Genomic DNA, 20,496 nt, shown 5'->3' with positions numbered 1-20,496 from the left:
GGGTCCAAAAAACACACATGCATTTTTAATCAGCAGCCTGCACGCTTAGCCGCGGCTGCTGCGGGTCACCACTAACTTGGAGTAACCTACCTGCTTCGGTGGCCTGCACCGCCGGACGCCTGCCGTCCTACAGCATGTAGGCCATACAGGAACCCCGGGGAGCTGGCCTCACTGCGTCGTTCAGCCAGTCCGTTCCAGTCAGTGCCTTGAGCTGCGGACCGTGCACTCCGCTCGCCATGGCTTCCTGTCTGTCTACATTAGGTATATAGACACAAGCTGAAACCAAATTCTCCGGGGATTTGAGCCAGCTTTCACTCTCAATCAAACTCCCAACAACGCTTCCTTGCCCTCGCAGATCTCTCTTTTCTAGTTTTAATTATACTGAGTGTTTTCCATGAAATGCATCCACTAATATTGCTGGTTAACCCTTGCATGACTGCAGTCATACACAGCTCAGTCGACTTTGATGTTATGGCTGTTGAGGCAGTTGAAAAAACAGGTGTATCGAGTGAATGCTTTTGTGTCTGACTCAGAAACACGTACACACTACATTGAGGTCTCCTATATGCAGGTCACATCCTCGTTCATTTTGAACCTTACTCGGTCCCAAATAACTTTTTTAAATGTTTTGTAATTTTTGCATCTAATGCGCTATGTTTGTTTTTGTCCTGAAATGCTGTCGTATTTGGCCTGAGTGGGAGTAGCTCTCCAACCTTGTTGAGCCACCGTTCTAATGTGTGCGGATGTCGAAAGGGCATTCAGATTCTGATTCTGGCAAGAACTCAAAATAAATAGTCAAACTAAGATGATGAATCTGCTACTGAATGAGTTAGCGTGGTAGGATTTGAAACAGTTCCTGAACTGAAGCACTTTCTATCTCTATAAATTAAGCTCGAGACGTGTTTTCAGGAGCGCTCTTGCTTCATCGCTGCCCTTGCAGTGTCATGGCAGCCGAGGCAAGCGTTTTACTGATTTGGACCGATCTCATACTTCATTGTAAAGCTCTTTTAGAGAGTCAAGCGACTTTTAGAAACCATTTAAACTTTAGTCATCGCACTGAGCGTTTTTTAGTTGTTGTACTGAGAAGCCGCTGTAAGTCTTGACACTCGTGCCATTGAGTCTGGGAATATAACAAGTGCTTCTATTCAGACGGTAACAGGCTGGATTTCAGCTTTGATTTCTGGAGGTTGCATGTCTTTTGTGGTGCTCTGGTTTCCTCCCACACTCTCTTGAGTCTGCAGTCGTTCTCACACGGTCCGTCTCTTCATGTTTGGCTGGGTGCGCAACTCGAGTTCTGCGAGCAACGGACTTCAATCATTGAGGTTACTTAGTGGAATTTCCCATGAAAACCGTCATTTTCGTGTCCACGTCCACCTCCATGATGCGTTATGGTGCGCCCCACTGGTTTATATGTGGTGGAAACTCTGGGAGACTAAATTGTCTGTAGCTGTGAATGAATGGTTGTCACTGCCCTGTGATGGAGTGGTGACCAGTCCAGAGTGTCCACCGCCTCCTGGCCCAAGTGGCTGGGAAGATCTCCCGCTCCCACCCACCCTGTTAAGGAGCTATTGCACAGCATTGATTAGGAATGATACCATCAACAGACTGCTGGCTTCCTGCTACACACTGCAGCACTTTATGGCTCGCCTCAAAGAACCTTTAGAAGGCAAGGAAAAGTGGAATGCCGTGGAGGAAGGGAGAACAACTGAGAGTCATTACTGTAATTATTTTGAAGGTCCATTATGTTTTACTTAGCAGATACGTTTGTCCACAGCGCTTGCATTAAGTGCGCTTAAACATGGGGGTTTCAGAATCAGCCGTGAGCCAGATAGAAGCAGCCATTATGAGAAGTGGCTCAAATAACTGGGCCTGATTCCACTGTGACGTCCTCTGAGATGTGCTTGTCAGTTTGACAACGTCCAGATCAAAACCCAGTTGAACTTGAAATCCCCAAAGAGAACAGCCAGGTTTTGTGTATTGAGGTTCCAGTTTGCTTTTACTCAGCAGCTTGCTATCAAAGCTATGAGATCCCGCTGCAGTTGTAGCAGTCGGCCCAGCACATGCTCCGGAGTGCCTTTCCCCACTCAACAAATGGAGCTAAGCCTTAAGTGAGTTGCTTGCTTGTCGTCTGTGGAGTTATGAATCATGTAGCACTGATGCTGGATTATGCAAAACTTCAAAGCACAAAGTTCAGTGTGGTCCTGCTTGTTTCGACTTCGCGTGTAATCTCTCTCTCTGAGCTGTTTGCTCCCACTGAAGAACAAAGTGGTCATTGCTGTGGCAGCGCACACATTGTGAGTGAGGCCCCTGCGTCACGCGTGACTCAGCTGATCAGCCACCTTGGCGAGTAGCACGTCTTCATCATCACCATCACCATCATCATCATCGTCCTCCTCGTACGCGCCGTCTGTGTGGTGTGTGACAAGTGGGTGCCAACAGGTTTGGCCTTCTGCCCACGTTGCCTCCGAATTAGACGCTTTGCCAAGTACGCTCATCTAGTTTTAATGACTTTATGTAATTTGGGCTCATTAATAAAATATTTGATATAATTTTGTTGGTGGTTAAGATTCAGACTGGAGAATCAAGGGTGGATGGAGTGAGGAGAAAGCAGCTGTGAGTCCTCGTCTCAACCCGTCTCCAGCATCTGTGTGTCCCGCAAGATTCTGTACTGCAGAGAGACCTGCTCCATGGTCTTTTTCACTGGCGAGATTTCGCCTTTGTTTCTTCAGATCAGTCTGTTGGGGGTTAAGTAGTAATATTCACTCACGCTATTCTGAAACATTTTACATTGATAAATGCCACTTTCAGACGCTCTAAAGTAGGGCCATCGGCTACGTTTGACCAAGGGATGGAGATCTTTCCCTAGGTGTGTTGATGCTAATTTTTCCTACAAGCACTGTATTCCTGTGTTATTTGAATGTGTGTCAAATGCTGAAGTAGAAAAATCTGATGTCTGGCGGTGCAGTAACCAATCAGAGCGCAGAGTTAACCGTAATATATGCTGAGAAGAAACATTCATTCATATCGGAATTCACTACTCTCCGATCCATGTTGGCTTTAGACCCGCCCCCAGCAGATAGACCTGGGTATTAAAAGATCACTTTTAGCTATTATGCGGTCCTTGAAATCTATGATCACGTGTCACCCCGGTGCGCCGGTCGTGGGATGTGGACTGCCGAGCGCCCTACTAAATAATAGTGGCCAACCAGTGTGGAGCACCACCCACGACAGGAACTAAGCCCAGGCACCAACTGTAACGTCACCAACGTTTGAACAACTGAATTCCCTCTGAATATTCATCCTGTTTGTTATTCTACAAGGATGAACCGATCGTATTTCCAGGCGAGCAGATGAGCGAGTCACCTCGCTTTAATAAGTCACAGGCATGTCAATTATTTACACATAATGGACAACCAAAAACCCTCTTATCTCATCAGAGGCACTGACGAGATAAAGCTCCTCTGTCATTGGCTGCTCGCAGCTGAGAGGTTAATTCTCCATCCCCCTGAAGGTTAACTCCCTTAATTGGATATTGTTTAAATCTGCGAGCAATTTCTCACGCCGTCATTGTGTTTGGACTCGGAGGTCGTCTTCTGGAAAGGGCATCTGTTTTATATGATTAGATTCACATGACGCATGATTGTGTTTCGCAAGTGGTTTTGCTTGGTGGCTGGCGAGTGACACTAACATGAAAACAACAATCATACGGGAGGAAAGACACATTTACTGAAGGTTAGCGTGCAAACGGAATTCACGTCGGTTCTTTTGAAGGTGGAAGGTAGTGTGTATGGTCCAGTTATGTGTTTGGAATTTGCAATATTGACACACAGTTTTAGCAGCAGAACAAGTGAGTGGGGAGAAACACATCTCATTTGGGTCTCAGTGACAGCAAGCAAATATTGACCTCAGTAGAAGATCTGCTGTTTTTTTTTTCGTCCCCCAAACTAAATTCAATATTGCTCCTGCAAAGCGCATGCTAACTGGGACCTGGACCCTCATCTTTACAGCCATGGCTTGTGCCACCAAATAAATAAATACAGTTTAAAAATTGAAAAATGTTGGGTAAATAGTTACAAGGAAAACAAACAAGTGGTTGCTGCATTTACATGCTATAGCTATGACAAAATCTTACCATCATGATGAAATGACGGGACGCGACGCGATGCGACACGACTGCCTTTATTCTTCCCTCAATGGGGATTTTTTGCTTGCAGTGTAGTAAACAATGCGACAACACAATCAACACTGTACAAACAAAGACACCACAAAAGATTAATAACTGAAAACCTTTCCGATCAAAAAACCAAGTTGCCAAATACGTGAATATATAGATAAAATTGTCAAAAAAACTTCTGCGACTGCCTGGAGATTAGCGTGACCCCACATTTCTCCAGTTCTATCGTTATATTTTTCGGCTCCTGGACCTGTTTCCTTGTAAGAATTTGAAGCCAACTTTTGACTGTCAGTAGTGTTGGGTTCAGACCTGAACAATGCTAAGCAGCTAACTCGCATCATAAAACTGAGAAAGCTAAGAGGCTTGGAGGAACAACAACAATCTTTTTTTTTTCTGTTGAAGCAGCAGATCTGACCTCCTGAGACCCCCTCAACTCTTCCTGTTAGAACTTTGACTTTAAAAACCACCGCTCCATTAAAAAAAACATGAATATCAGCGTGACCGCTGTGTACACCGCCATGATGAGTCAGAGAAAGCTGCTAACTTCTCAAACAACTTCAAATAAAGCTCCTGGTGGGTTGGAGGAGGCGGCCCTGTCAGAGGTTGTTCCTCAGACCTCCAGTGAGTTATGGGCTTTTCATCCTGTGCTGCCCAGCAAAAACATTTTTCTTCTCTGCCCAAGTCGTGTCCTTAAAGGAATGCCCTTTAGTAGTTGGTGTGCTACACCGCACCTGTCCTGAGGAATCGGCTTTGAGACAGCAAGCTGTACTTTCCAGCAGAGACGGCTGGAAACAGAGGTACGGGTGATGAATGCAGCGAGTGCGCCGAGGGAGGGCCGGCATGTGTTTTGGTGAAGCAAAATAACAGGCAGAAAACAGCACTGTTGGGTAACCTTCACCTGGGGCAGTGAACTTTGGACCGGCCCACATTCAAGTGGGTTTCTTTTTGGGAGTCTCAAGGTGCTCAGTGTTTCCACCTCACACTGATGAGTAAATCTGTTGCCGGGTGAGCTTGGACTCGCTGACATGGTGTCCAGATCAACTTGACCCTGGAACTTGACCCCAGTACAGAGAATCTTGCAGTTCGGTGTAGCTGTCCGAGGCGAGAGGAAGTAGGCCAACCTTTAACCTGCGTTTGGCTTTCTGTTCTGTTGCCCTGCTGCAGGATGCTGTCAGGAAACAGACCCTTGATCTGGTTTGGTAGCAGATTCATATCTCCTGACTGGCAAAACCTCACATATCTGGAATCCTGTGACATTAATAAGTCAAAAGTCAAAAGTACAATCTTGAAAAATACAGTACTACTTCAACTGCTACTTCTCTTAGTCACTACTACTACTGCTAATAATAATAATAATCATCATCTTCATTTTGAGATCAGATTCATATTGTAACTTAAAATGAAAAATAAGCAAAAAAAATACAGGAATACAAGAATAAAAAGCATGTTGTATTAATAAAAATGCTTATTATTAAATCAAAACTGAGGGTAAAACAATAATCATATAAAGTTATTTGTAAATGCTGGATCAAAAAAAAATCCTGAATATTCAATATTTTTTTTACATGAAAAAAAATGGTACGGAATAGGAACTGCAAGACAAAAAAATGAAATGCTGGATTTCAGAACATTTAGAAAATACATTTCCAAGATGCTACTGAAGAAATATTACAAATCACATGAATAAATGATCATTTAGTCATCTTCTATTCTCCAAATCATTATACAAACTGTCAGTCTTGATGAAAAACCTTTTCACAATTCTCTCTCCTAAAATGGTTGTTTTTCACTGCCTTATTGAAGATTTCACTAATACTTTGACTGCTTTAGAATTTTTTGATGGTCCCTAACTGATGCCGGCTCGTAGCATTAGCGCTGCCTGTGAGAGTGTGTCTGTGATCAGCGAACCCTAATGGGGACGCGAAGAGGGCGCCGCCACCAATACCGGACACACACACACACGATACGATATGTACGATTTTCGCCCATCCCTAGTAGCCGCTGTGCTCTGCGTTCATGGCGGCACATGTGTGATGATACCTCTCCAGTCAATCTGTCTGTCAGGCGTCATGAGCAAGTGACTGGACTCGGGTGGTGGAGATTAGCGTGTGGATGCTCGTGGTGATTTGTCAACATGGATACGGGTGACTGCAAGCATCATCTGTGTCGAACAACATCGTGACTGAACATGAATTCATCTCACTGCTGCTCAGCTTTGTGGCTTCATTTACACTTTCATTTGCTTCTCTTACGTGTCATTATCTTGTTTCTTTATTCAGCGTCGTGTGGCGGAGACATCAGAGGTCCTGCGGGGATCATCCTCTCACCCGGCTACCCGGAGCTCTACCCCAACTCCCTTAACTGCACGTGGACAGTGGAAGTCAGCCATGGCAAAGGTACTGTCTTTCGTCAGCAGTGTATTCATGCCCCCGGAGAGCTCTGTATCACAACAACGTCTGGTACTGGTGCAGTGGTTGTTGAGCAGGAAGTTGAGAGGTGCTTATTTTATTCAACGTCTGCACTGACAACTTTCATTTCTGCGCTCATTCGTCTGCGGAGTTTTAGACACTGTGACCTTTGCTAACTCAGGATGGAACGTGGCTTTATTGCTTTCAATCCGCTTGAATGAAGGGAATATTAAGTGAATATTGATCCGAGACTAACATCAGTCCTGAAAATCATTTTAATCACCGACAGATCGCGCGCGAACCGGAGTGAGAATTTATTTTTAAATATTCAGCGCAACACAGCATGGCGCTGTGTGATGCGTGTCATTTTCCAGTGTTTGTAACAGTAGGTGAAACTGAGCTGAGAAATATATTAATTCGTATAAAATTGAGCAATAAGTAATACATGAATGTTTTCACAATTAAGGAAGAGAAGTCAACCTGAAAATAATGCAAAAAAAGTAAAAGTTTGATTCAAATATATATATATATTTTTTTTTTTTATTTTATTTTATTTTTTTTATGTATTTTAAAGATGAAATGTGAGATGATTTTACTGTTTATGAGAGTAAGAATTCCCAAAAAAGAACTTATTTTCAAAAAAGTCTGAGAAGAAGAAGAACATTTTATGTGGATATATTCACTGATCCTCCGGTTTTAGAACTTCAGCAGAAGTGTGGACAATGGGGCAATAACTGGTAAATGAATCATGAAGAGAATAAATATTATTTGGTATGATATAGCAATGTAGTAACATTACATTTTAGAAGTACATATAACAAGACTGCGACAGGAAGGTTCAAAACTAAAACACATTATCCTCGAAGTCTTGATTAATATGAAGAACATCCTGCTGTTTAATAAAGTAAAGTTTCACATCCTAATTGTCACGCAGTGCGTGTTTTTATGAAGTACTCCTCTGAGCTAACCTCAACAAGACGTGATTATGAATCCATAAATTTGAACGACATGCTCTCGACAGGTCCAGAGAACATTAGCCGGATTTATTAACATGAAGCTGGAAGTTCATAAACCACGCTTTACGTGGACACGGACAGTTTGGGAGCGATTTTTTTTTTTTTTCCCTCTTTGTTAGCTGGATCCGAGCCAGAATATTCAGGCATGCTGATTTAAGAGTTCCATTGTTGAGCTCTCCCAGTGGGATTATTCAATGAAGAGACTGAGCGTCTCACGTGTTTTATTAGTTTAATAATGTTGCACTTTGTGGATAGTTTCATCTGTTTCCCCATCATTTATATTCCTGGGCTCCACACAAGCGAGGGTCACTTTGTCAAAATCTGAAATTTAATCCACTAAAATGATTATAAAGATTTGTTAAGACAGTTTTCATTTAATTTTTGTTCTATAATATATATTGTTTCAGTACATATTTATGCCCTTTTAATGTATGTATTTTCAGTTTATTTTTCAGAGTTTATCCTCAAGTAAAGTTCATCCATTTCCTGTCTTCCATCTAAAGAAGGCATATCTTAATGTTATATATATATATATAAATATATATCATAATAATTATATATATAGTATAGAAAACAAATAAAATGGATATTGAGCTACATAAAAAAATCAATATAAATAATACGTTTTCATCAAAAACTTTTTAAATCAACTTTAATTGAGTCACTTAAGGTGAGTTACGACGAAACGTAATGATATGAATTGATCTTTCTTTATTATTTAACTTAACTTTCTTCATTCTTGTCCACTGAAAAATGTCAGAATTATTAGTTCAGTTCACATATAATCTTTTGCTGGCTTCAGATCAAAACTGCTGAACAAAAATATGTTCAGCAGTTTTCTCAGAGGGGGGTCGCAGGGGCAGCAGCGGCGGTTTAGAGACCCAGAAAACGTCTCTGGGTGGGGAGGAGGAGCGGCTCACCTGCGAGTATTTAAGCAACTTTACTTAGTCCATCTTTACATCCCTCTTTCATTTGGATCTGCATTTCATTCATGATACTAGTCTAATACTCTAGGATCGCTGTCGCCGCCTTTTCTGTTCGCAGCCGGCCACACGCTGAAGAACATTACCGCTTTGTGCCAGAGCAGATCCAACAGATGGCATTGGAATGGCGGTGATTATTGTCCGAAAAAGCAGCCAACTGGCCTTTAGGGGAAATAACTGTGAACGTTAGCAGACTGTTAATCCTGTCAGAGACTCACTAATAACACGGCTACTGTGAGGAGGGTTTCCTTGGTGATGTCACCACGACACACCGGCTTATTGGAATATCAAGTCAAATCATTGCTGTTGTTACAGCTGGAAGATGAAATTGAAATTCACTCTTGGTTCCAAAGGACGCATAAATCAATTCATAGGGTGACCTCGCTGCTCTTATTTACATGACAACCTTCAATTTATGCATTGCCCACTCGAGGTTTTGTATCTTCCATCCGACTGCATTTCATCCTCTGACTTCTCTCTCTCTAGGTGTCCAATTCACATTCCACTCCTTCCACCTGGAGGATCACCACGACTACCTTCTGATAACTGAAAATGGCAGCTTTGCTCAGCCTCTGGCTCGGCTCACCGGCTCGGAGAGGCCGGCGCCGGTCAACGCCGGCCTGTACGGGAACTTCAAGGCCCAGCTGCGCTTCATCTCTGACTTCTCCATCTCCCTGCAGGGATTCAACATCTCTTTCTCCGGTACGTCGGCGGGTTCTGTCAGAGGAACGGCTGCACGCAGGGAGGGAATAGATTTTTGCTTTCAGTCAGACTGTAAGAAGATGAATCTGAGGCTGTCTTTGGGAGAAGGAACAGGATCAGCGATAAGTCTGTCTGAGGGACAACTGATGTTAGTTAGGAAGGTCAGATGTGAGTCAGCTGAGAGTTTTGGGTCAAGAATGGTTGAGCTGAACAAAAAGAAACAAGGAGGTGGATGTGATGAATATGAAGAGGACAGCTGTGACTTGAGAGGACGATCAAGTGGAGGACTTGCTGTGCTGACCTTTGACATGAGTTGAAGATGAGTATTTCATATATATTTACGAGGTATAAGAAAGAAATAATGACTTGGAAGGTAAGGTGCTTTAAGTGCTGCGTCCACTATATTCCGGAGCTCAAGTGTGTTGAGAGGAGAAAAGAAACATGGAGATGGAGGACTGGTTCAGTCTGGAGATCAAAAGCGCTAAGCCTCACTAAAGAGAGCTCCAAACCACGTGTGCAGTGATTTGTCGGTCAGAGTGGGCTCAGGATTAAGGTAGACAGCGCCTCGGGCGGCGATCAGAGCGGGATAACCAAGAGACACCGAGGTCATGAAGGTGGAGGTTTCCGCTGATGATCATCAAAGGGTGGGTCGCCACGCTCGTGAGGGAGGAGAAGAGGGGGGATAATGGCCCCCCACAAGCTGAGAGGAGATGGAGCAAAGTGTTCGGGAGGGACGAAGATGATGAGGAGGAAGGGCGGCGTTCACAGACGTGAATATTCATCAGTCTCTCCGCTCCGTCCTATAAAGTGGGCTTCAATACATTTGCTGATTAAAATTCATTTTTTAACCTTCACTGGCCTCCGATGGAACGGTGCCAGAGATGTGGATCCACCTCCACCAACATCTAGATCAATGCAATCAGATCTCATGTAAATGAACTTCTGCTAAGATTTGACCAACTTATAAAACTGTTGCGGATCAGATTAAAGTTCCTGATGTAGGAAGCTCAATATACGGAGAGATGTTTCTCCATTAACCACTATCCACTTCACTGCATTTGTACTTACGTGACCTCATGAAGTGGCTCCTGGACCTGATGTGCTTTTCATCCGCACATGAGACAATGACAAGTTTCAGAGTCTTTTATTCCATTCACCGGATCAAGATGCCTGCAATGGAGGAGCTTGTTCTGCAAAACCTCGTCCTCCAAAAGGCCAATTGCACATAGCCTCAGAGGGCAGGAAGGCTGAGGATTAGTGGGATGAAAGCAGGAGGATACAAAGAGAAAATGATGGAGGTCCCTCTGCAGATATGAGGAGGTCAAGTATCTTGGGGTTTTGTCCACGCGTGAAGGAAGGATGAAGGGTGAGATGGATGGATGGATGGATGGACTCTCGCGTGAAGATTTTTCTCCGTTGTATCTCAGTGATGTCCCTTAAAACTTGGGTGAGAAGCTTAGGAGACTGGCAGTCAACGTGCCTGTGACTCCTTCCAAGTGGGGTGATCTGGCATGATCAGGTAGGAGGAGGCCTGGGGGCACGCCCAGGATAAAAATACGAGAGCGTTATAGTCATAGTTGTGAAAGGTTGTTGACTCATATGATGATGAGATGAAAAGTTTCATTTATTAACATACTAAAAGTGATAAAAAAAATTGTACAAAAACTCATAAACCTTCATTCCTTGTCTTGTCTTCCAGAATATCACCTGGAACCATGCAAAGACCCCGGCACGCCCACTTTTGGCTGGCACTCTGGCACCAGGTTCGGCATCGGTGACTCTCTGGTGTTCCACTGCAACACCGGCTATCGTCTGCAGGGGGCCAGAGAGATTGTGTGCTTGGGAGGGGGCCGGCGCATGTGGAGCGCCCCCCTGCCGAGGTGTGTGGGTACGTTGTCGGAGGCTTTTCATACTCTATACTTACATGAACCCTGAAGAGTCAACACTGGGCTGTCATTCATTTCAATGACAGCCAAGTGATGTCATCTTGAGTGCTCAGCATGTTTTCCACACCAGGTGGCACATATTCACGCACGCCTTTTTCTCCTTTGTTGAAGTAGCTATGTGCTCAATGTCCCAGGAGACACTTTATGAATCGGAGGGTCGGTGCCTCACGGCTTCCAACCTGTATATGGTTTCTACTGAAGATCAGACCAGGTCGGAGCTGCCCCCTTCTCTTCCACATTCTTTGCAGCTGCGTGGAAGGGTCTCTGGTTTGGTGTCCCGATGTTGTGGCGGTGTCAGCTCCGCCTGGCCGGATCTTTAACTGTCACTGTTAGCTTCAGGATGAAAGTCAGCTTCTCTCCCAGACCAGCCGACTAGAGAGAATGCGCCTCAGACAAGTGTTTTCATCAGTAGTCGTCCGTGCTGTTGTCTCTTATTGTGCCCATCTGTGTGTGTGCCCCGACAGCCGAGTGCGGCTCCACCGTCTCCAAGAACGAGGGGATCCTTCTGTCGCCCAACTATCCTCAGAACTACGACAACAGCCACGAGTGTGTGTACAGCATCCAGGTCCAAACCGGCAAAGGAATCAACATCACTGCTAGCGCTTTCCAGCTAGCGCAAGGCGACGTCCTCAAGGTACCGGCACGCAGCCGCCGCAAACAAGTGTTTGGCAACAGAATGCTAATATAGCGGTGGCTATCAAAGAGGAGTTCTTCGCTTAGGGACAGTGGAGGAGCTTTTGTTCGTGCCACACTAGTAATTAAGCAGTTCACAGGAACTTTCTGGGATGTAGATGTCTTGTTTAATAGGCCAATTATCAGCGCTGCAGCCCTCGCGCTGTGTTGCTGGTAATGAAAGTGTAGTCGTGTTGTGCGAGAATGTAAGTTAAGAAAACAAGTCCAAGGAACACTCTCTGGTCTGAGCTCATTTCACTGCTCTCTAACAAGAACGTGGATTTAGTGGACGCCTTCAATCTCTGCCACCTTTTAAGCCTTGCCATGGCTTTTTCACTGTGGTAGTTGTTTACATGCAGACAAGACGGCTGAACATTCATGCAGGTTTTTAATCGGACCAACCGTGTGGCGGCTATATGTGCACGACGCCCCAGTTCTTTGTTTTGAGTTACGCTCATATGAAGCGGTCCAGCAGCACATGAGACGTCACAGCTCTGATATCTGTTCACACGTGACCCTCTCTGCAGGTGTACGACGGCAAAGATGGCGGCGCTCCCCTTCTGGGCTCCTTCACAGGCACGGCCATGCACGGCCTGTCCCTGAGCAGCACGTCCAACAATCTGTGGCTGGAATTCTACTCCGACCAGGAAGCGACGGCGGCCGGGTTCCGCCTCACGTACCATAGTGAGTCCATTTCCATACGTGCGGGAGGGCTTCTTCAAATGAGCGAGCTTAACCTCCCTCCAGGCGGCAGGCGTTTAAAGAAGAAGGATTTAAAAGAAAACTTTAATTGTCCCTCACTCTGCTTCACCGCCGGGGCGTCTGTTAGACACAGCGTGGAGCTTCTGCTCCTTTCCTTCTTGTTTTCCTTTCCTCCAATTGTTCGCCCTCTCTGGTTCTCATGAGCGTCTTCCTGTCTCCCTCATCTCGTCTGTCTCCTGCTCTTACCTCGAGCAATTAGCACACATGCTGCAGTCTTGTTAAACCGGTGAAAAATATTGGCGATTCTGCAGGTGTGTGGAGGTGTTTGCTTAAAGTGCAGGTCACCTGCGCCGCTTATCTCCCTCTCTAATTGGCTGGCAGTGTTTGTCACTAACCGCTTGTAATTTATGTCCGCCATGAAAGCGTGTTGGGGTGACACTGCTTTTTAAAGTGTCCCGCCGTGAGTCCTCGTCCTCCCGCCACAGTTTTCAGGTAGAATTCATCCCAGAGAAGGGCAGCGCGCCAAGTTTCCGCTGGAGCCAAAGAGAGTTTGTGTTGCAGTGATAATTGCAGCAATTGTTCCGTGTGCGCGATAACCTCGTTGCTTTCCACCCACAAGAATCATTCTGATTTTGTCTCATTTACATTGAATGAATAAATCAGTCGACCTTTTCTGTAATTGCTCATAAATGAGAACCGTTCCTCACCAGACATCCTGATGGTTTAGCGTACAAGCTAGCTAGCGGTTTTGAGTGTCTCTTGTGGAGACAGCTCTCTGAATATATGCACATCACTATTATTGTTCAAATTCTAGGATTACCGGATCTGCCCAAATAAGTACCGTAGCACAGGACCGTCAAACTCAAGAGAAGGCGAGCCAAGTACTAGCATCTGTGGCAGATTATAATCTTTCGCATCAAATTCTAGTCGTGATCCTGACCGTTCTCCAAGTGATTCCTTCGCCCCGAACCCATGCCGCCTTAAGTGGCATGACTCTTCACAGGCGGGCTGAAGTGGCCTCTTTTCCCGCCTGCAAGACAGATGCGAGAACAGCGAGGGGGCAAGGCGAAGGTCGTCCGTGAGCCGTTTAAATCTTGTCCGAACATGAAACCGGATCATGTTTTCATGACTCCTCCACCAAAAGCGCGGAGGTCATTTCCAAACTGCGAGTGGAAACTGCCGAAGATTTATGCCGGGCCTGACACTTGGAATACTACCATAACATCTGGCTCGGGCATGGACCTTGCTCGGAGGAGAGACCATAAATCAGGCGCGCCGCGTTTATGTGCGGCCACACTTGCTGCATAGCAGAACACTTCCTTTTAGTGGGCCGGCTGATAAAAGGAGCGCATAACGGCCGTGTTCAGGTCCGGATAGATTACACCAAAGACTTATAGTCGCATTTGCTTGTTTTGGTTCCACACGACTCTGAGGTGGACGGCGTGCCTCTTAGTTGCAGTAAATGTCCACACTCAATTGAACATCTAATTGTGAAGGCCTAATTGTGCTCTAAATTGAATCTTTTACTGCCCAGTAATAGGATGGGGCTGGAAGATCAGCGCTCTTCAGTCTCGCGCGTTCATCAACGCAGATAAATGCCGTCGTGTTGTCGACGACATGATGCTTTAAGAAGCGCCGCTAGCATGTGCGGTTACCCTTTAAGTATTGTATCCAAACATGTTCATGAGATCCAACGTTCCGCTGACATCTCAGTCATAAAAGATGGGGCGCGTGCATCAGCCTGTTCTTATCAACGTGTAGCGTTTACAGACGGCAACGTAGCCAGTGGACGGTGTCATTCTCCGTCGTGGTCAGTGGCTGCGGTTGATGGAACGGCTCAACGTGAGCGGCTAATTGCACTCCGTGTGGACATGAGACATATTTTACTGCTGAGTCACGCACTGAGGGTCGCAGAGGCCGAGCCTTCAAATGGACTCACATGGAAGCAATTTACGCAAAGAGGTTAAATTATGTGACTGGTACACACACACTCCAGTGCTTACGAATGTGTACTACACTCAACTTCACTGTCCTCGCTGTACACATCACTACACTGTACTACTCTCTGCAGTACTTATAACTGCTGTACATATTACTATTATTTGGGCTGCAACTACAGATTATTTTGGTAGTCGACTGGTCACCAACTTCCTGTTGACAAACACGACAACATGGCTGGTTGTAGTGTTGCAAATGCAGAAGAATATAAATAAATAAATAAAGTATGTAAAATATGTAGCCAACCAAGGCCCCCAGTCTGTCGCCATCTGGCCAGCCTGATAAAAAAAAGTGACAATGCAAAGTCAAATTGGAGGAAAAATACTGAGAGACAGAAAGAGCTGCTCATTTATAATTACTCAATTAGCTCAATAAAGCTCTTTATCAAAATAGGAGCTTAAATATAAGAATAAAAAAGAAGGAAATAATACAACAAAGAAAGAAAAAAATAAATAAAATATGAATTAAACAAATTTTCTAAAAATCACAGTCAATGAGTATTAAAGACATATAAGATCAAGACTCAGAATTTACAGGAAATACATAGGACCAATACAACAAGCTAAATTAACTATTTTACTAAAAATGACAAATATATAATACATATCATCTAAATTATAAAATACAAGAGTGCAATACCAGGAAGGAAAAATATAAATATATAATATAAATTATATAAAATGTAGTCAACCAAATTATTTGTCTGCAGTTATCATAAAATATATGATAAATATTGCATACATTTAGCTAGAAAAATCAATGAAAAAACAAAAAACAAAAACAGGCTACATTAAATATGAGACAGTTCTAACACGGAGCACCTAAATCTTTGCCGATTCCTTCCCTTCAGGTTTTGAGCTCTCGCACTGCGATGACCCTGGCGTCCCACAGTTTGGCTTCAAAGTCAGTGACGTGGGCCACTTTGCTGGCAGCGCCATCTCGTACGGCTGCGACCAAGGCTACACCCTTCACGGCAGTGGAATACTCAAGTGCATGACAGGAGATCGGAGAGCCTGGGACAACAGCCTGCCGTCCTGCATCGGTGCGTACCGTCCCTGCGTCTGCCGCGTGCCACCGCTGTCTGTGCCAATTCTCTGGATGGATCCCAACATGGTGTCCATTAACACAGCCCTGTGTGTATGTGTGTGTGTGTGTGTGTGTGTGAACTGTCTTTTTGTCGCTCATTGGTCTTTGCGTTAGAAAATAACACAGTTTTAACTGCTTTTCACTATTGATCTGTACTTTCCTGACGGTGTAATTTCCCGAGCATCAGTCCTGAACAAAATGTACAGTCTAGGCAGCACATTCGTATTCGGGACATGCTCCGACAGCGAGATGATAAAGCTATTACCTGCTGCTGCCAGAGTCTGGAAGGTGCTGTTGAGTCTTGATGTCTGTGAGTGATGGATGGAGGTAAAAAGAATGATTTACAAATGCAGGGCCTGTGCAGGATTGCTGCTAAATGCCACTCTGTCCCCATGCCTTATTCACCAGAGCCCAAATGAGTCACTTTCCCGTCTTTAGAAGGAGCCGTCACGCTGGCAGATTTAGTGGAGGCCTGGAACAGGCCGTCGTTATGCTGGAGTTCATCACCGTGTGTCCAGCCCAGATTTATTTAAGTCCAGGTCTTGTTGAATGATTGTTCTCCCTTCTGAAAGAGGAGCTGTTGTCCAATTAACATCCGATGTGTTTGATCTAAACAGCACTCGCACTGGTACACACACACTCTAGTGCTTACGAATATGTACTACACTCAACTTCGCTGTCCTCGCTGTACACATCACTACACCGTACTACTGTCTGCAGTACTTATACCCAGGAAAGACAGTATTCACTACTGAATGAACTGCTGTACACTATATATTACTATTATTTAGGCTGCAACTACAGATTATTTTGGTAGTCGACTGGTCACTACCTGTTATTTTACAATGTACAGGTTGACAAACACGACAACATGGCTGGTTGTAATGTTGCAAATGCAGAAGAATATAAATAAATCGATAAAGTATGTAAAATATGTAGCGCTAAATGCTGTTTTTGAAACTTTATATGACTATTTCAACTGGTCAAAATTTGGGGTAAATGTGTCTACAATGTGTCCTTTCTAAAACGCTCCCATACTTTCAACATTTTGGGTCCTGGAGCCTTATACAGAACCATGGCAGTATTTACACAACATAGTTAATATGCAAGTACTTCAATATACCACTCTGTTTAGATATTCTGTATAGTACCAGACTATATAGTATAATGTAATATACCGTTCATGACTGACTCATCACTGCTTCATAAGGTACTGTACCCCATTATTCTTCTCTACTTCAACAGTACTTTTTGCTACTATATTGAAGTGGACAATAGACTACTCTTTCCTGCCTGGCTATACTTGAAATGCTGTTCTAGTCCATAGCTCACCACATGGGTAACAAGCGCTTGTCCTTGGCACAGCTGTAATTATTTACGACTAAATAATAACTGATTTCTACATTATTAAGCAAAGTGTCAAAAAAGCCATTTCCTCTTGCTGCGGCGCGGCTCTTGCCAAGAGCTCGCCCGTCGCCAGGTGTTCTGTATCGGACCGGAGCCAATATTGTGGCAGCTTGTTTTTAGCTCCAATTATTTTGTCATTTTCTTTTGTCAGACAAACCGCTGTGAAAGGAGAAAAAAAAGGAAATGGAGGGAAAACATATTGAACATGAAACCCCTTTTGTTACTCAGAAGATAATGCTTTTCCTTTCTATATTCAGAGGCTCATTTTCTTCTCAGGCATGTTGCAAACATTGCGTCATGTTGCAAATGATCATGCATTTATAATTAAAAAAAAAAATCTGTTCTTCCTGCATCTATTTGCATTTATTTATTATTTATTTATTCTTAATTAAGTGTTGGCAGGAGTTTTGTATGCTATATTACATCATATACATACCAAATCATTTTCTATTTGTTCATGTGTTACTAGCATATTTTAATGATTCCTCTTTTAATTTCACAGATTTACATAGTATTGTTATTTTTTTAATAATATTTTGTTGTTTCTCTATTTGAAAATACCAATGGGTTGTTGCATCTCTTTATAACTGCAGCATCTTTATGCACTTATGTCTTTATTTATTTATTTTTTAAATCATCATCATTATTATTGTTATAATTATTATCATTAAAATCCAAATGTGGTCACTTACTTTTCTCGTGTCTGCAGCTGAGTGTGGGGGAAGTTTCCGGGGTGAATCCACGGGGCGCATCCTCTCGCCAGGCTACCCCTTCCCTTACGACAACAACCTCAGATGCACCTGGACTATTGAGGTCAACTCCGGCAACATCGTCAGGTAACTCCATCATCGCAGCTCGGTCTTGGGTCTTCGTTTCGGTAACTCGTTTATAATTATCGAGCATATCTGCTCTTCATAATGACTGTCTGTGGTAATTACCCAAATTATTGCAGAAGCCATTAATCATGATATTTGGGAAACGACGCCACGCCTTGGTTGTCATACGAACACACTGTGTTTGATTAGATATGATAAAAAGCTTTGTCTGTGTGATCTGATGGAGAGGAAATGTTCATTATCACAGCATTGACTGATGGAAATTCATTCATCTGAATCCATCTGACTCAACTCTTTTTTGGAGAGGACTAGCTATAAAGTTGTCTCTTATAAGACATCGAGAGAGAGATGTAGAGAGAGAGATGTGTATAAAGATGCTTTCTCTTGTGTGTTTTTGGCAGCGATGTTGCTGTGAACAAACCCCCATTTTGGCTTGGAGGTCGAAGTAAACATGCTTTCATAAAGTGCAAAATCCTTGTCAGAGAAGCAGCTCCGAGCCATCTCTTGATGAGATTGCTGATATGTCACTGTTGGAGCTTTTAGATTTTACTTTGGCTGCGTTTGATTGATGATCTAAGCGCCCAAAGAAAGCCCAAAGTTTGCCGTTCCAAGATAGATTTGTTTGAGGACAATAATGTTTTGTTCAATGGCCGTTTTGTTTGTGAGCCGTCGGGCCGACCTTGATGTGACTTTGCGGAACAGTAATTCAAAGTTGTAGGAAAACACTATAAGAACAGTGGACAGATGTGACAGTGATATTGATTTTTGAATGTGTTCAGAATCCTTTATTGGGAACAATCCATAATTATAATGGAGCCGTTTCTATTTTATTGTCCTCCAGGCATTAGGTGGCGCTAGCTCAAGTTCAATGCTGTGACTGTTTTTCTCACTTGAATAGTTTCCCAAAACAACTATGTAGTAAAGCTGGTGGACGGTGTGTTCAGGTGCTTTCAAAATGGTAGGAGGTTTTAGTGGTAAACTCAACAAAACCGGGTTACCATTCAGGTTGGTTCGGAATGGAACTAAAAACTCTTCCAAAGGCGTTTTTTACCATTGAAATGGTAGGAATCTGCCCTGAAAATACTGTGCAACCCCAGGATTACGTTCAAGACATGTGTAGATGGACCACTTCCATGTCATGACCGCTGCTGCCTCCCATCCAGTCTGCAGTTCCTTGCCTTTGACACCGAAGCGTCGCACGACATCCTGAAGGTTTGGGACGGCCCACCAGAGAACGAGATGTCGTTGAGAGAGGTCAGCGGCTCCTTGCTGCCCGAGGGCATCCACTCCACCCTGAACGTCGTCACCATTCAGTTTGAGACGGACTTCTACATCACCAAGTCGGGCTTCGCCATTGACTTCTCAAGTGAGTACTGCGAGCCGACACTTATATGAACTCATCATGTTCTCACTGTTATGACTGTGTTTCTGCCCATTTGAAAGCAGCGTTTTCCAAGTCATTGATTATTGAGCTCTCTCGAGTGATCGCTAAGAACATGGGGTGCCACTTTCCATAATTGCTTCTCAAAATCAGACCTGCTAACTGTAGATCCCAGACCCCTCATGTTCTTGCATAACACTCTCTTTAATAAGCATGTGTGGTGTTGGGTTTCAGCTTGTTGTGATGACTTTGTTGTCCATCCATCAGGCTCTCTGGCAACAGCCTGCAGAGATCCAGGGATCCCCATGAACGGCAGTCGCAGCGGGGAAGGCAAAGAGCCCGGCGACTCGGTGACCTTCTCTTGTGATCCGGGTTATGAATTGCAAGGGGAAAGCAGAATCACCTGCATCCAAGTGGAAAACCGGTACTACTGGCAGCCCAGCCCTCCGAGCTGCATCGGTAAGAGAAGAGGGCGGCAGAGGGTGGGAGGCGCAAAGGGGGGTCCTTCTCCTATAAACCGACCGCTGAAAATATGTATTACAACAAGACTTGTTCGAGGTCCACTGCAGGTCACAGACACTCATCTCATTGAGGCGTCACAGCTCATTACTTACCAATGCAATTACAAATAATTACACTAAGTGGAGCCTCAGAAACCTAGAAGTTCTTGAGTGGACGCCAACAGCTTGAAAGTCTTTCTCAAAACAAGCGATTTTTCATCGCAATAAAGTGTCAACTATGATTTAAAATTGAATCATCGTAAAGTGAAGTTGGTGTTAGCGATGATTTTGTACTTTATTCTGCTTCACGTGAAGGCGCTGACTGATGAGTCACCTTTTAAAGAGGTTTTACGATTTAGGAACACAGCATTCCCCAGATGCTGAGACCCTAAAAATGTCAACTGAATCACAGGCACGTGATCTGTCCTGCTAAATCTTGGCGAAGTGGAAAACTTGTTTTTATTTATGAGCAGATTTTATACCACCCTTATGTCTTATTATTGTTACATCTGCTTCTTCTCGGTTACTGCAACGATGGCAGTGAAGTAGCCATAAACAGTAGCGTTCATTGTTAAGATGACGTCGTAACGAAAGACTATTTGTACTTTTGAGTCCTTCATGTGTTTTGAAACGTGGTTTTCTTCTGTTTTAAGCTTGTTTATCTGACTTTCCTTTCTGCAAAATG

At 44.0% G+C, this 20,496-nt stretch overlaps 1 protein-coding gene across 4 annotated transcripts in view; it reads left to right on the top strand.

Moving 5' to 3' along the window:
- The window catches only part of LOC128746586 (CUB and sushi domain-containing protein 3-like), a 237,853-nt gene that overhangs the window by 85,725 nt on the left and 131,632 nt on the right, over positions 1-20,496 (top strand). For all 4 annotated transcript variants that reach the window (XM_053843734.1, XM_053843732.1, XM_053843731.1 and 1 more), the window contains 9 exons: positions 6,454-6,570; positions 9,068-9,283; positions 10,983-11,171; positions 11,694-11,863; positions 12,429-12,585; positions 15,452-15,643; positions 17,804-17,930; positions 19,094-19,296; positions 19,579-19,770. In XM_053843734.1, the coding sequence (XP_053699709.1) occupies positions 6,454-6,570; positions 9,068-9,283; positions 10,983-11,171; positions 11,694-11,863; positions 12,429-12,585; positions 15,452-15,643; positions 17,804-17,930; positions 19,094-19,296; positions 19,579-19,770 (1,563 nt within the window). The remainder of the gene's footprint in view (positions 1-6,453; positions 6,571-9,067; positions 9,284-10,982; positions 11,172-11,693; positions 11,864-12,428; positions 12,586-15,451; positions 15,644-17,803; positions 17,931-19,093; positions 19,297-19,578; positions 19,771-20,496) is intronic.

This window comes from Synchiropus splendidus, chromosome 15 (genome assembly GCF_027744825.2).
Source record: "Synchiropus splendidus isolate RoL2022-P1 chromosome 15, RoL_Sspl_1.0, whole genome shotgun sequence".
NCBI lineage: Eukaryota > Metazoa > Chordata > Actinopteri > Syngnathiformes > Callionymidae > Synchiropus > Synchiropus splendidus.
The sequence above is the reverse complement of the archived record's forward strand: the minus strand, read 5'-3'. Positions and strand labels throughout refer to the sequence as shown.